General features: G+C 44.9%; 1 protein-coding gene across 1 annotated transcript in view; it reads left to right on the top strand.

Moving 5' to 3' along the window:
• Positions 1–7195, top strand: part of MVP (major vault protein) — a 133382-nt gene extending 126187 nt beyond the window's left edge. Inside the window, exons 16-17 of the mRNA XM_078652398.1 lie at positions 5262–5450; positions 6628–7195. Of these exons, the coding sequence (XP_078508524.1) occupies positions 5262–5450; positions 6628–6759 (321 nt within the window). The 3' untranslated portion in view covers positions 6760–7195. The remainder of the gene's footprint in view (positions 1–5261; positions 5451–6627) is intronic.
• Positions 7196–13459: the final 6264 nt, after the last annotated feature.

The raw sequence follows: 13459 nt of genomic DNA, 5'->3' as shown, positions 1-13459 counted from the left end.
AGTGTTCCACAAAGAACGGTACACTGGGGCAACGAAAATCATTGAGTTTACAGTTTAGTCTAACAGTAAACCACAATAGGATCTTGCACACTCAAGCATAAGGCATTTTAGTTTTGCAAGTAAAGTGGCCAGCTCTCTTCTCTATGGCTTCTGGTCAAGACTTGTGTTTCGAGACATTTGAGGAGATCATTAAGTATTTGAATGTGAAGAGGGGTGCATCTCATGTCCTGACTAAAAGAGTGGAGCAAAGTGGAGCCGTGAGTAACTCTTACAAAGGGAGAAAGACACTCCAAGCTTTTGGCCGTGATAGGTCTTAAAATCCTGCATGTGGTTAAATATCCTACAAAGGAGATTGTAATACTAACAATGTGATTTACGCCATTAAGTGTCCATGCGGATTTCTTTATGTGGGAATATCTTCTAGGTGCTTTCATATTAACAACTCCTAATGTAGCCAGGTATGACATATTTTTTTTCTTCATGCAATTGGGGATGGTGTCATGATTAAGTAGTGAGGAAAGCTGTTTATTCTCAGAGAGGATATCAAGAGTGTATGAATTGATTATTCATCACCTGCGACCTTCATAGAATAGTCACATCTTAGGGAAACTTTTCCCAATACTGTTGATGTTAAAGGGGCATTCATTTCATCACCTGGAAACAGCCTTTAGAATTCTATGCGCTCAGTCTTTCACAGATTAAGTGTTACGTAGGATAAATCCTAGATTCATTCCCGAATTTCCAGTAATCGGAGTCTTTGTTTTTAAAGACCCTTCATTTCTAATGGGTACCCCAGTGCCCTGGAGGTTGACACATCCATTTAATATTAATTGGAAGAAAAATGCAGCTAGTTGCTGACTTTGAGTCGAAGGGCCAAGGTGTGTCAAACCTGGAATATCCAGATGGATCACAAAATGTACTGCTGTCTGCTACCCGAAAGCCAACTGAACTTTTCAAGAAGAATTACCTGCACACAATATATGCACAGTAGCAAACTGGTAGATGGCATGTCCACTAACCAGTTTGGATACCCAGTTATGGATGAACGCAAGGATATGGGGCAAGTGGTTTTGCTGAATCCATTTGGTTATGGTGAGACTCACTTCTACATCATTAGGGAAGCCACTGGTCTCCTGACGTTTAGGCTTTTATGAGATCAGAAATTTCTTAGAGTTCAGAACAGATTGAGGAAGGTGAATGTCGCAGATAAACAGGTAAATACATGCCCTTCTGACTCTCTGGTCTAGCTGTGTATACCGCCTGCAAGTAGGGTTTGGCTCAAGTCTGTGATAACCAGTTGCCTGATAAGAGCAAGAAGCTGGGTGCACCCGGCAAGAGAGTGGCGGTTACTCACTGGCACATTGCCAAATCTGTGGCGGTCCTCTCCTGCTACAGTAGAGGTTTGTGGGAGGAAATGCAGTTATTGAGGGAGGAGCTTGTGGATGAGGCCAAGACCATCTCTAGCCCTACCATCCTTGTCACCCTTGGTGTTGCAGATACAGCCTTCCAGGGGTCAACATCAGCATCCTTCTTAGATGCCATGCCTGGGGCAGCAGACTCGAGGAGTGGCCATGGCCACTTTCCCTGATCCCACTCACTCATACCAGAGACGGCAGCAGTGTTCACTGGCAAGTGGGCAGTGGTACACCAGGGGTGTCTGCAGGGACCACAACAAGGGCGGAGGGAGGGCAACTCTGCCAAAGGGGCCTGCATCTCTTAGCACTGAAGTGCCATTCCCCAACCACGATCATATGTCAACTGTTGTGGGAAGATTGTTGGATTTCATCTTCCGATGGGAGGAGATCACATCGGATCAGGGGGTAGTTGCAGTAGTTTGCCATGGCTACTGCTTAGAGCTTCTGGAAACCATTCCCAACATACCCCCAGCAAAGAACATTTGAGCCTTCTAGATGAAGAGCTCCAGATGCTCTTCCACAAGGGAACAGTCTGAAGAATAACCCCTCATTGCTGTAGCAAGGGTGTCTGCTCAATTTACTTCCTCATCCCTAAGAAGGACGGCTCGTTCAGCCATCAATCGTGGACCTCAGGTGCCTTAATACATACTGTCAGTATAATTCCATATGAGAACCCTGCAGGATGTCATCCCTCTGTTCCGACAAGGCAAGTGCATGGTGGCACTAGACCTTAAGGATGCCTACTTTCACACCCCCCCTCCATCTCATCTAACTTCGCTGCATCTCCTTTGTGGTAAGGGATCATCATTACCTATCCAAAGTGCTTCTCTTTGGGGTTACCACTGCTACGAGAGTCACTACAAAGTGCCTAGCTATGGTAGAGCTCCTGTAAGGAAGAGAGGCATCATATTTTCCACTTCCCAACAATTGGCTAATCAAGCAACAATGCCTAGCTCGCACCCAAGCTGTGATCTCCCTGCTTCATGGCCGAGGAGTTACTATAAATAACACCAAGTCTCACCTGTAAGCCCTGCAGGTCGAGTCCTTTCTGGGATCTGTACTCAGTGCAGTCACAGACAAACCCTACCCCTACTAGCAGAGGGTGTTGGCATTCCAGCAGAGTCTACTTCCTTCTCAGCCCATTTGTCAAGTCACAGCCAGAACTGTTGTGCGTCTTCAGTAAATGCCTCTTTCATCATAATTGTACCCAACGCAACGCACCCCCACCCCCTCTTGTAGGAATCCCTCTCAGATAAAGGTCACAAACAGAGCATCACCGGGAAGACCTAGTGTTGGTAAAGGTTAGCACCCATCTCTCTCTACAGTGATGGAACAGCAACAACCAGTTGCAGGGCAGGCCTTTCTCGCACACTGTTCGTCAAGCCACTATTACCACGGACACCACTATTACCACGGACACCACTCTTGCCGGCTGGTGGTACATCTTAACCACATGACAATACATGGGACAATACTTGGATGTGTCAACCCACCCCCATTATCAGTACCCGACCATACGCCTCACTCTTGAGACTTACCATCAAATCATTAGTCCTTCTCAAGACAGGCAAAATGACTTTCATGCAGGGCGGCACACTCTGTCCCCCTACTTCTCAGTGCAAGAGCAGGAGACCTGGCATTTCCCCGAGTCGCCACCGCATACATCTTCTGGCAGAGTACCTTCCGGGAGTGGGCAACGTTCTGGCAGACCCACTCAACAGAATGCATCAATAAGTCAATGAGTAGGAACTCCACATACAAGTCCTACTACAGTATTTCCAATATTGGGGTGTCCTCAACGACCTGTTTGCTACTCCCTAAAATGCCCAAACTTCGCCCCCAGGTTCCACACCCGCAGTCCATGGTGAATGCCCTATGGGTGAACTGTTCAGGGATATTGGCCTATGCTTTTCTACCTCTCCCACTTCTTCCTTATGCGGCACTGAAGATACAGCAGACATCCCTAAAGCTTATCCTAATGGCCCCCACATGGGTCAGACAACCCTGGTACTTGACACAATCGAGCTGTTCATCAACCGCCGTGTGAAGCTCCACAAATGACCAGACCTTCCCACAAGGTAACCAGGCCAGATTAGACACCCAGACCCCAGGTAGTTCAATCTAGCGATCTGGCTCCTGAGGTCCTAAAGTTTGGCTGCCCGCGCCTCATGCAAGAAGGCAGAGACATGCGGGGTGAATCTCATAGGCCTACCCCGCAGACCTGCAGTGCAGTAAAGTGCAATAGGATAACCCACCTTTGCATCTCCAATCACCTGGACCCGCTTATGCCTAGTGATTAGGATATCATTTGTTATCTTCTCCATCTACAAAAGTCAGGCCCTTGCCTACACTTCAGTATGGCTACATCTAGTTCTCATGGCTGCATACATGCAGAATAGAGAACACCCCTCCCTCTTTTGCATCCCAGGAATCGGAATCTTTACCGACGGCCTCTAGAAAATCAACTTTTCGAGTGTCCCACCTGCCCCTGTATGGAACCTAAACGTAGTCCTTACCAGGCACATGTCTGTCATTTGTGCCAGTTCCATTGTTGATAGTTGCTTTCTTCATAGTCCTAACCTATTTCCGACGCATTAAAGAGTTGCATCCCTCAAACTTCAAGAACCCTTAATTCAGATTCACAGAGACAGGTTCATTCTCAGAACCAATCCAAAGTTCCTCCTAGAAGTGGTTTCCGCTTTCCACCTCAGAGTATAGAGCTGCTATTCATTTCTCTTCAATCTAATTCAGTAGCGGAGAGAGCCCTCCATACTCTAGATGTTAAACATGCTCTGGCTTATTACTTCGAGAGGACCAAGCCCTTTCACAGGTTCGATCTGCTGTTTGTAGCCTTCTCAAAACCTTAAAAAGGCCACTTTCTTTCTAAGGCCAGTATCACCAAATGGATAGTAAGGTGCATCCACACTTACTACCATAGAGCAAAAAGAGCCCTCCTCATTACCGCCAGGGCGCATTGTACATGTGGGAAAGCAACAACCATTGCCTTCCTTGGTAATATCCAGACAGTCTTAAGGACCTTATTTCAGACATCTGCATCACATGCACTCTAGTCAGTGCTTGTAGGTAGTATTGCTTTATAGTCCATGCAGATCACTTGTATCTACAGCAGCACATGTTATGAACATAAAATGTTAGTTATCCTGGAAGAATCTGTTTGTAACATGTAATGTTGTAGATTTACATGTGCCCACCCTTCTCCCCTAAAGCGTGTGGCACTACTTGCAGATCGCTTCTTTTTTCATTCAACTTAGTTTCATGATGGTGCACCATACTGATTTTACCATACTTACTCTTACCCGCTCTGCAAAATAACATCTAACATGGAGTGTGTCCCCATGCACCCTGCTCACAAAGTGTAGAGTCACAGAGCATCTCCTGGCTTGAAAGCCTTGCAAACGTCTGTGCCCAACACTAGGTGGGAGAAGCATGCAGAGCATGTGCATCTACAGCTATATGCTGCAAACAGATGCTTACAAGGTGAGTAACATTTTCCTTTTCCTACGGGAGGGCAGAGAGCCCCAGTGGGAGCAGAATGCATAGAATAGGGGAAGATGAGTGAGGAGGGCAAGCATAGGTATAGAGTTTCACAGAGAGAGTGATGACCCCTAGATGAAGGTGAGGCACAGAGGAAGAAAGGAAAAGTGCCCCCAAGACACACAACTAGAGAGAAACACCGTCTGTTAGGACATAGAGTTGGTGGAAAAGAGGGGTGACTGTGGCAACTTGTCAGATTGAAAAGAGCCAATCATCAGCCTTACTCACTTTATTGAGTTCTTATGTCACTGGTGCTATATGTATCCACATATATTATTGACCTTCCTATAGAGCGCGGAGATGGAGCGCCTTAAAAAGGCCCGGGACCTGGAGCTGATTTACGTCAAGGAACAGAACAAACTTGAAGTGGACAAGGCTCAGCTTCTGGCTGCCCTAGAGATCAAGAAGTTCCAAGATATGACCGCAGCCATTGGAGCTTCCACTATTCGTGACATTGCGTTGGCCGGGCCTGAGCTACAGGTAAGCTGGAGAGCTTTCTGTGATGTCAGAGCTTGACAAAAATGTTGCTTTAGGATTGAGCTATAAATGTATATGCGACTAGAGGCTGGGTGAGGAGTCTGGTAGTTGTGAGAGATATATATTTTTAAGGTGTCTATGAAATGCTTGTAATTCTGGTAGAAAGTCTATCACAGGTCAGACCAAAGCCCAGCCCTACAAACCTGTCGGAGGCGCACATCCTCCCGGAAAATGTTTCCAAATCTTTTTAGTCAAGCTTCCTTCAAATACTTCTGCGTTAAATTATGTTGCAACTTCTCAGTTGTTTTATAATTCATATTTTGTGAAAACAATGTTTTGGTGAAGGGGCAAAAATGTTCACAAGTGAACATGGTTGTAATTTAGAACCGTTTACCAATGTAATCTTTTGGAATTCTTGCAGCGATTATTATTCCGCATTGTTAATTTTTAGACAAAGCATCACAAATTCATAATCAGTTTTCTTTGTCTATGATATTTCTAAATTCTGACGTTGCAACTTGAGGAATTTACAATTTTAAATTTGGAATGTTTTAGATGTTGATGGAATCTCAGCATACAGCTGAGAAGTGTTTAATTTGGTGTGGTATCATGTGTCCCCATTCCATGTATGTTTGAGATGTCTAGAATGCTGAAACTGAATTGTAATACAATGTTGGTGTGTGGTGTGGAGAGGTACAGGTGAAGGGAGTATGAACCGCTGACAGTACCTACCTGCTGTTGCTGTAACCGGAGGACCTAACAAAAAACACAATGTACCTCCTACTGTAGTGGCCCCAGTCACTTGTTTGAAGACTCTGACAGCAGCATTTTGCCACTACGAAAGTTTATGTGGTGATAATCCTGATGGATATTTGTAAATAGAAATGTGAAATGTGGCAAGTAATCACCCACGTCTGTATATTTCAGAAATTAAAATGTGGGACATAAAGTTTATTCCTGCAATTTATTTGTTTGCATTTGGGAACTGTTGGCAACAAGGTGCTTGATTTCGAGAACACAGCATTTCAAGTTTGGCAATTCCAAATTCAAATGTACAGCAAGTCAAATGTCACTGGGTAATTCAACTATGATAACTTTGAGAATTACAAATGTTGTAGTTCCGCATTCTACACTGGAATTCATAAATTCTAAATGCACATAATTTCATTTCCCTCTGCAGGTGAAACTTCTCCAAAGCCTGGGGCTTAAATCCACACTGATCACAGATGGGTCAACCCCTATCAACCTTTTCACCACAGCTAATGGCATGCTGGGAATGGTCCCCAAATCCATCCGGGATGATTCGGAGTGACTAGTTGGAACTGGGCATTGTGAGCTTGGAGGAGCTATCACCACTTTGCAGGTAGCCAGGATACACGAGAGGAGCATCATTGCACCCCCCACTCTTCAAGATCCCGCGTCCCCTCCTCTGCTCCATTTCAACGATGTGTCCCCCTTGGCGATAAGTGCTCAACCCTGCGGCCTCCTCCGTCTTGGATTTGCATGGTGGATAAATAATCACCACTTTCTCCTCCTTTTTATACTACCACAGGCTCAGTGTTTATTGACGCTCATGCAAATCACTATCAACACCTTGGCTGAGGTTCTTCTCTTCTGTATGACCCTGCTCGTGTCTCTTCCGACATACACCACTGTCAGACAGATTGTTGCCACCCATGGTTTGTATCTAACATGGTGGCTAGCCTGTGTGCCTTAAAATACTACAAATAAAACGATTTCCTAAACCACGTGCTGTGTAGTCTGTTTATGCGACAGAATTGAGTAAGTGTGCTGCATAAAAGAATAGAATGTTCCGTAATTGTGAGGTTCAGTGCTCTTATAGTTGCACCCCCTGACTGAGAGTGCAACTGAAGTGACATTTTAGGAGGTAAAGTGTAGTACTGCTCTTGCGGTGACCAGTCCTAGGCAAGGGTTTGAGATCTGCGGTAGAGCTTCCCATATATCTGTGACTTCACAAATGTGCTCAAGATATAGCTAGCACTGTGACTTCACCACATCAGCCTTCCCTACTGTGAGGTCACCAGCTAAGCTAAGGTCGTCAAGTTGCAGTGGTACAGCCCGGAACTGATACTGCACAGGCATTAGAGTATGGTTCAGCCTCTTGTGAACTCGGGTACAGTCCAGACCCTCTTGAGTTCAGTGTGAAGAGGGATGTGGGAAGAGGCTCTGAGGAGTACTTCAGTTTTGGAACTAACTGTACAAAAGGCCATTGGATCGTACTTTGAGTGCTCATTCTGTCTGCGTCACAGCTGAACATGCACGGTGAGATGTGAGGACTGGTTAGCAAATTCATTTATTTGAATACTTGATAGGACATTGCTAAAAAGTTAATTGCTTTGAGATACTGTTGTGCGTTTGCAAAATTGTAACTGTGTTCCATGGAGAGTGGTACAGCCTACACACCATTCAGTGTTGTCATCAGTCGCAAGCAATGCCAGACTGGGATATTGTGGAGCTGAATTGTCATGGGGGTTCCCCCAGTATTTTTAACTGCCCAGATATATAAGCCTTAAATATTAGGACCTTAACACAGCTCCTTAATTAAGTGAAAACCACATTTCGACTGAAACGCCAGATATCCAGCCACAATGTGTATTTACAAACTCCCAAACTTACATAAATCTACTCTGTACAGGTGCATACCTTTTTTTCCGTTAGAAACTTCCTAAATGTACCACATCACATTTTTGGTTACCCCAAGCCCATTAAGAACCTACGCGTCTCAGACTACAGATGTGAGTGAAGTCTTGGTAGGAAAATGCTCCTTTGTGAGGAAGACTGAAGGAATTTACCATCTTTGTGTGTAAACAATTGCTGAAAATCAAACAAATGTCATGATCAACGTGTTCTCCTTGCCAGACCACCCTCGCTTTCTGACTGGGAGGCTGGTCTGATTTGCATTATGTACCTTAGTACATAATAAGAACGTACTCATTTTCACATTTTCCAATTTGAAAGCTCAAGCGAACAGTTTACCGCAAACACAGACTCTGCTACAGTTCAGTGATCTATGCTGATATTACATAATTGACTGTACAGACTATACCTAGGAAAATCCATATATGTTTGGCATTTCTACACTCAAGACATTCAAGGTACTGTTCCTTGGTTACTGCCCTGTAATTTCAGAAATGCAAGAATACTAATAACATTTGTTAAAAAATTAAATGAGAAAATCTTCTAATATTTTATTACATCTTCAGAGAGCACTGAGATATTAGTACACAGGTTACACCAATACATTGCCCTGAATGTTTACAATGAATTTGGACAGCATGGTAACAGTTGATTCACACAGTTGAAACAAATGTAGCAAAGATCGATAATGAAGTGGTATTCTTCATGTAATGATAGTCTCTTTTTTTTTTATTGACATTTTTCTGAAAATGATTACTGACAAGAAAGTGTGTACATTTAGGTCAGTGTAGCCACATTGTATTATTTAGAGCATATACGTTTGTAAAAGTATGCCAGGGCATCCGACATCTGTTTCGCCGGATCAACTTTGTCAAGTCTTCAATAGAATTCTGAAATAAAGTTAGATATATTGCACGGAGAGTAAATATTGCAGCTGTCTGTTGGCTGCAATCAAATGTATGCTGTTCCAAAGAGACCACAGATATTACCTACAGCCCATGTGGTATGGTATACCATATTTGGTCAATCGTACGTTTTATGCTGTGTTGCAGATGGTTTATAGGTGTAGGCAATAGGAACATGTCTAAACGCCTGATTTAGATCTTGGGAGATCAGGTCCCCCTGTGTCTTTTTTGACGGTCTTTCCACCTAACAACTTGGTGGTCCGCCCGCCCTATTTCGATGTTCGCTATTGTATAGACAAAACGAAAAGAATACAAAGTTTCCTGTTTGTATATGTATTTAGTTGGCAGAAATTCTCACAGTCCTTAAGGAGCCAAGGAATTTATACAACTGTCACCATAACAGAGGTGGATAGACCTATATTAAAACAGCTTGTACAGAAATTATAGAATAGTATTATATTTATTATTAGTATTTTTTGCTTTACACAAATTGATTGTTCGAGGCATTTGGGCTGCTGAATTTATATCTTTGCATAGATCGCCGCCTAGTGTTGGGTCCGGATGATTGCACTTTGTTGTCTTGGAAGAGTCTTCGAAGTATCACGAGATAGGTGACTCCTCCCTTGGACTACAGTGCGAATAGGCATCCACTCCATCCTTAGATTGTTTTTTTCCGCCATTGGGTTCGGATGTTATTTTCCTACACTCCAGTTCGCAATCGAAACTAACTACTCTCTAAGGCCAAAAGGCCTTCGAACTCGACGGTATTGTTTTCGCTCGGTACCCCTCGACTCCATCCAGCTTTTCATCTTGATCCGGTCGCCGGCGCGGGCCGTTTGGCCTTATCGACGCCACGTGCGACTTCCGTCGATGGAAAGGAGTCCATTTAAAAGGTGCCCACAATGCCACTCAAAGTTCCCACATACTGCCAAACACACAGTATGCAACAAGTGTTTGTCACCTGAACACAAAGAGGATTGCCCAGCGTGTGCCCAATTTCGATCCAAGAAAACTATCCGGAATCGATGGGCTGTCAGGCGAGAGATGCAGAAGTCGGAACCGGAGAATATCTTCGAGGACGACCAAGAGCTTCCCGAAGCCCCCGACTCCGATCTCGAGATCGTCAACGTTGAGGACCAATCAGACTCCGATGACCAGATCACACCGTGGCAAAAAATTGTGAGTACCCAGCCCCCCACTCCACACAGCCCAACAAAGAAGGCTCCGGTCGAAGCATCGCCGAAAGGCCTTAGCCAAGATCGAGACATTCCTTCGGAGACGCCACCTCTCGGCTCCGAAGCACAAACAAACGCCTTCAGGTAGCCCAGACCCGAAGAGTCATCGAGCCAAAAAGAGTTCTCCAGCCAAAGGTCATCGAACCAAAAAAACTGGTAGACCCGAAGGGCGCACAACCAAAAGAGGTGGTCCGACCGAAGATCATCGACCCAAAAAGGAAGGTCGTCGATCCAAAAGGTGTACAGCCTAAGAAAGCTGTCGAGGCCGAAAAACTATTGGCACCGAAACCCTCGGCACCAAAGAGCGTCACGCCGCAAAAACGCTCGGCACCAAAAGGCTTGGCACCAAATACAATCGTCGACCCCAAAAAGCCATTGGAACCGAAGACATCGGAACCGAAGAAAATAGTCCAACCAAAAAAGGTTGTCGATCCAACTGATACAGACTAACCAGAAAAGGCTGCAGAACACACAAAAAAGACAATCAACCCAAAAAAACACCAGGCTTCGGACAAAAAACCTACCGAACCAAAAGCCCCGGTCGATCCAAAACCAGTCGCCGAGCCTAAAAAGGCCGCCAAACCAAAGAGACTCTAAAGCCAAAGAACGTGTCGAACCAAGAAAGGTTATCAAACCTAAAACCGCTGTCGAGCCCAAAGAAGCTCTGACACCAAAAAGCACCAAGCCACAGACTCCAAAAAAGGTTCATAAACCTAAACCCTCGACGCCAAAGCCACGGACTGTTGTAGAACTATTCCACCCAGATCCAGTGACTGAGGAGCAAGCTAAATTATATATCGATCCAGATACAGGACACGCGATAGTTTACCACAAGACACTCCTTCTCCAGTTCCTCCAAAGAAAAGACTTTGGCACATCTCCCTCAAGGCCTTTCACTCCTCCTTTTCTGCCTGATATACCTTTCGTTCCTTAATCTCCCACACACTCCGAATATAATGAGGGAAGATCCTCAATACAACTATGATGACACTGGGGATCCTGATCCACAAGATAACACATGGGATGACCAAAATGATCCTGACGAGCAACAGCCCATCCCAGATACTTCCCCATACCCAACATAACCGTCGCCTACAGACGACACAATCCTGTTTAATCAGCTTATAGACAGGGCAGCTGAATATCACAAGGTAGATATGCACACTGACCCTATAGAGGAAGATTTTTTTGTTCGACACCTTCCCCACTTCTGAGAAAAATGTCAGAACTCTTCCAATATTTAAAGGGGTCCTCAAGCACGCGCCAGATATCTTTAAAGATCCTGCTAGGGCACGAGTGCTCAATCTAAGAATAGAGAAAAAATATAAGGCAGCACCAGCAGACCCTACTTATGGATGTATGTCAGTACAACGCGATCTAAAAGATCGCGGTACTTGACAACACTGGCTTTACAACGCAAGTCGTTACAACGACTTGCGTTGCAGGGCGCGGATTTTGGAATATTATAATTTTATATTCCAACACCAGTCCACGTAACAGTAGGGAAGGTGTTGGAATATAAAATTACAACATTCCTTGCCCAACAGCGCCATCCAGCGCAAGTCGTAGTAACGACTTGCGTTGTAATGGCATCGTTGTAAAAGCACTGCGGCGTAAACACCGCGTTGTAAACGATGTTTACCCTACTTATATAAAACAACAATTACCTTTAGATTCTTTAGTCGTTGCAAATGCTCGTAAACGAGCCAATTCACAGACAACAGGAGATGCTCCCCCTCCTGATAAAGAATCTAACATTTTAGAAGCATCAGGGAAAAGAGTAGCTTTAGAAGCTGCTAATTCTTGGAGAATCGCTAATACACAAGCTCTATTAGCGAGATATAATAGAGCACACTACGACCAGCTCGAGACTCTAATGCAACACCTACCAGAACCCTTTAAGGCGCAGGCCAACGACCTCATTCAGGAAGGCAAATTCATAACAAACGCCTCCATCAAATGCGCGCTAGACGCAGCCGATACTTCGGCCAGGTCTATCAACACCAGCGTTCTACTGCACAGACATGCATGGTTACGCATATCTGGATTTAAGAATGAGGTGCAATCCACCATCCTCAATCAGCCAGTAAATCAAGACTTTCTGCTTGGCCCTGCAGTTGACACCATTTTAGATAAAATGAAAAAGGACACTGAAACTGCCAAGTCAATGGGGGCGCTTCAGTTCCAACAACACCGGGGCTCCTTTCGTCGCTCCTAATATAGAGGTGCAGGAAGGGGCAGCACATTGCAAAGCTCCTCCACCTTCAAGTCAAATACCCAGAGCACTTTTAACAAAGGTTCCAATCGAGGAGGTTACAGAGGAAACAATAATGGCAGAAGACGTGGAGGCAATAACACCAGAGCCTCCACTGCCACTAAACCGTGACTTCATCACACTCCCTCCAGAACACACAACACCTGTCAGAGGCAGAATCAATCTGTTCCTACCTGTCTGGAACGCAATTACCACAGTCAGGTGGGTGAGACAAATTATCCAGTATGGTTATTGCCTGGAACTCACTTCTACTCCACCCAACATACCACCCAAACACCGTCCTATGTCCAAAGAACACATAACACTGTTCCAGCAAGAGGTCCAATCCATGCTACAAAAGGGCGCCATAGAGCCAGTCCCTTTTCAACACCAAGGAACAGGAGTATATTCTCTATACTTCCTAATTCCCAAAAAGGACGGGTCGCTCAGACCCTCAGACCTCTGAACCAATACATACTATCAGAGCACTTCCATATGATAACCGTACAACAAGTTCTCCCACTGCTTCAGCAGGGCGACTTCCTTGCCACATTAGACCTCGAAGACGCATACTTCCACATTCCTATACACCCAGCTCACAGGAAATATCTCAGGTTCACAATACAAGGGCAACAATATCAATTCAAAGTTCTCCCCTTTGGAGTAACTACAGCTCCAAGGGTGTTCACCAAGTGCCTAGCTGTAGTGGCAGCACACCTCAGGCGGCAACACATCCACGTGTTTCCCTATCTCGACGATTGGCTCATAAAAGCCAAGTTAGACACCAATGTGCAAGTCATACGTCTCAAACCCTCCAGCTGCTGCACAGTCTGGGTTTCTCAATAAATTACCCAAAATCTCATCTGCAACCCTCCCACATACAACAATATCTGGGAGCTAGAATAGATACATCAGTAGAAAAGGCATATCCCAATCCAGTCAGGATAGCCAACATGCAGA

Source organism: Lissotriton helveticus, chromosome 7, assembly GCF_964261635.1.
Source record: "Lissotriton helveticus chromosome 7, aLisHel1.1, whole genome shotgun sequence".
Classification (NCBI taxonomy): domain Eukaryota; kingdom Metazoa; phylum Chordata; class Amphibia; order Caudata; family Salamandridae; genus Lissotriton; species Lissotriton helveticus.
The sequence above is the reverse complement of the archived record's forward strand: the minus strand, read 5'-3'. Positions and strand labels throughout refer to the sequence as shown.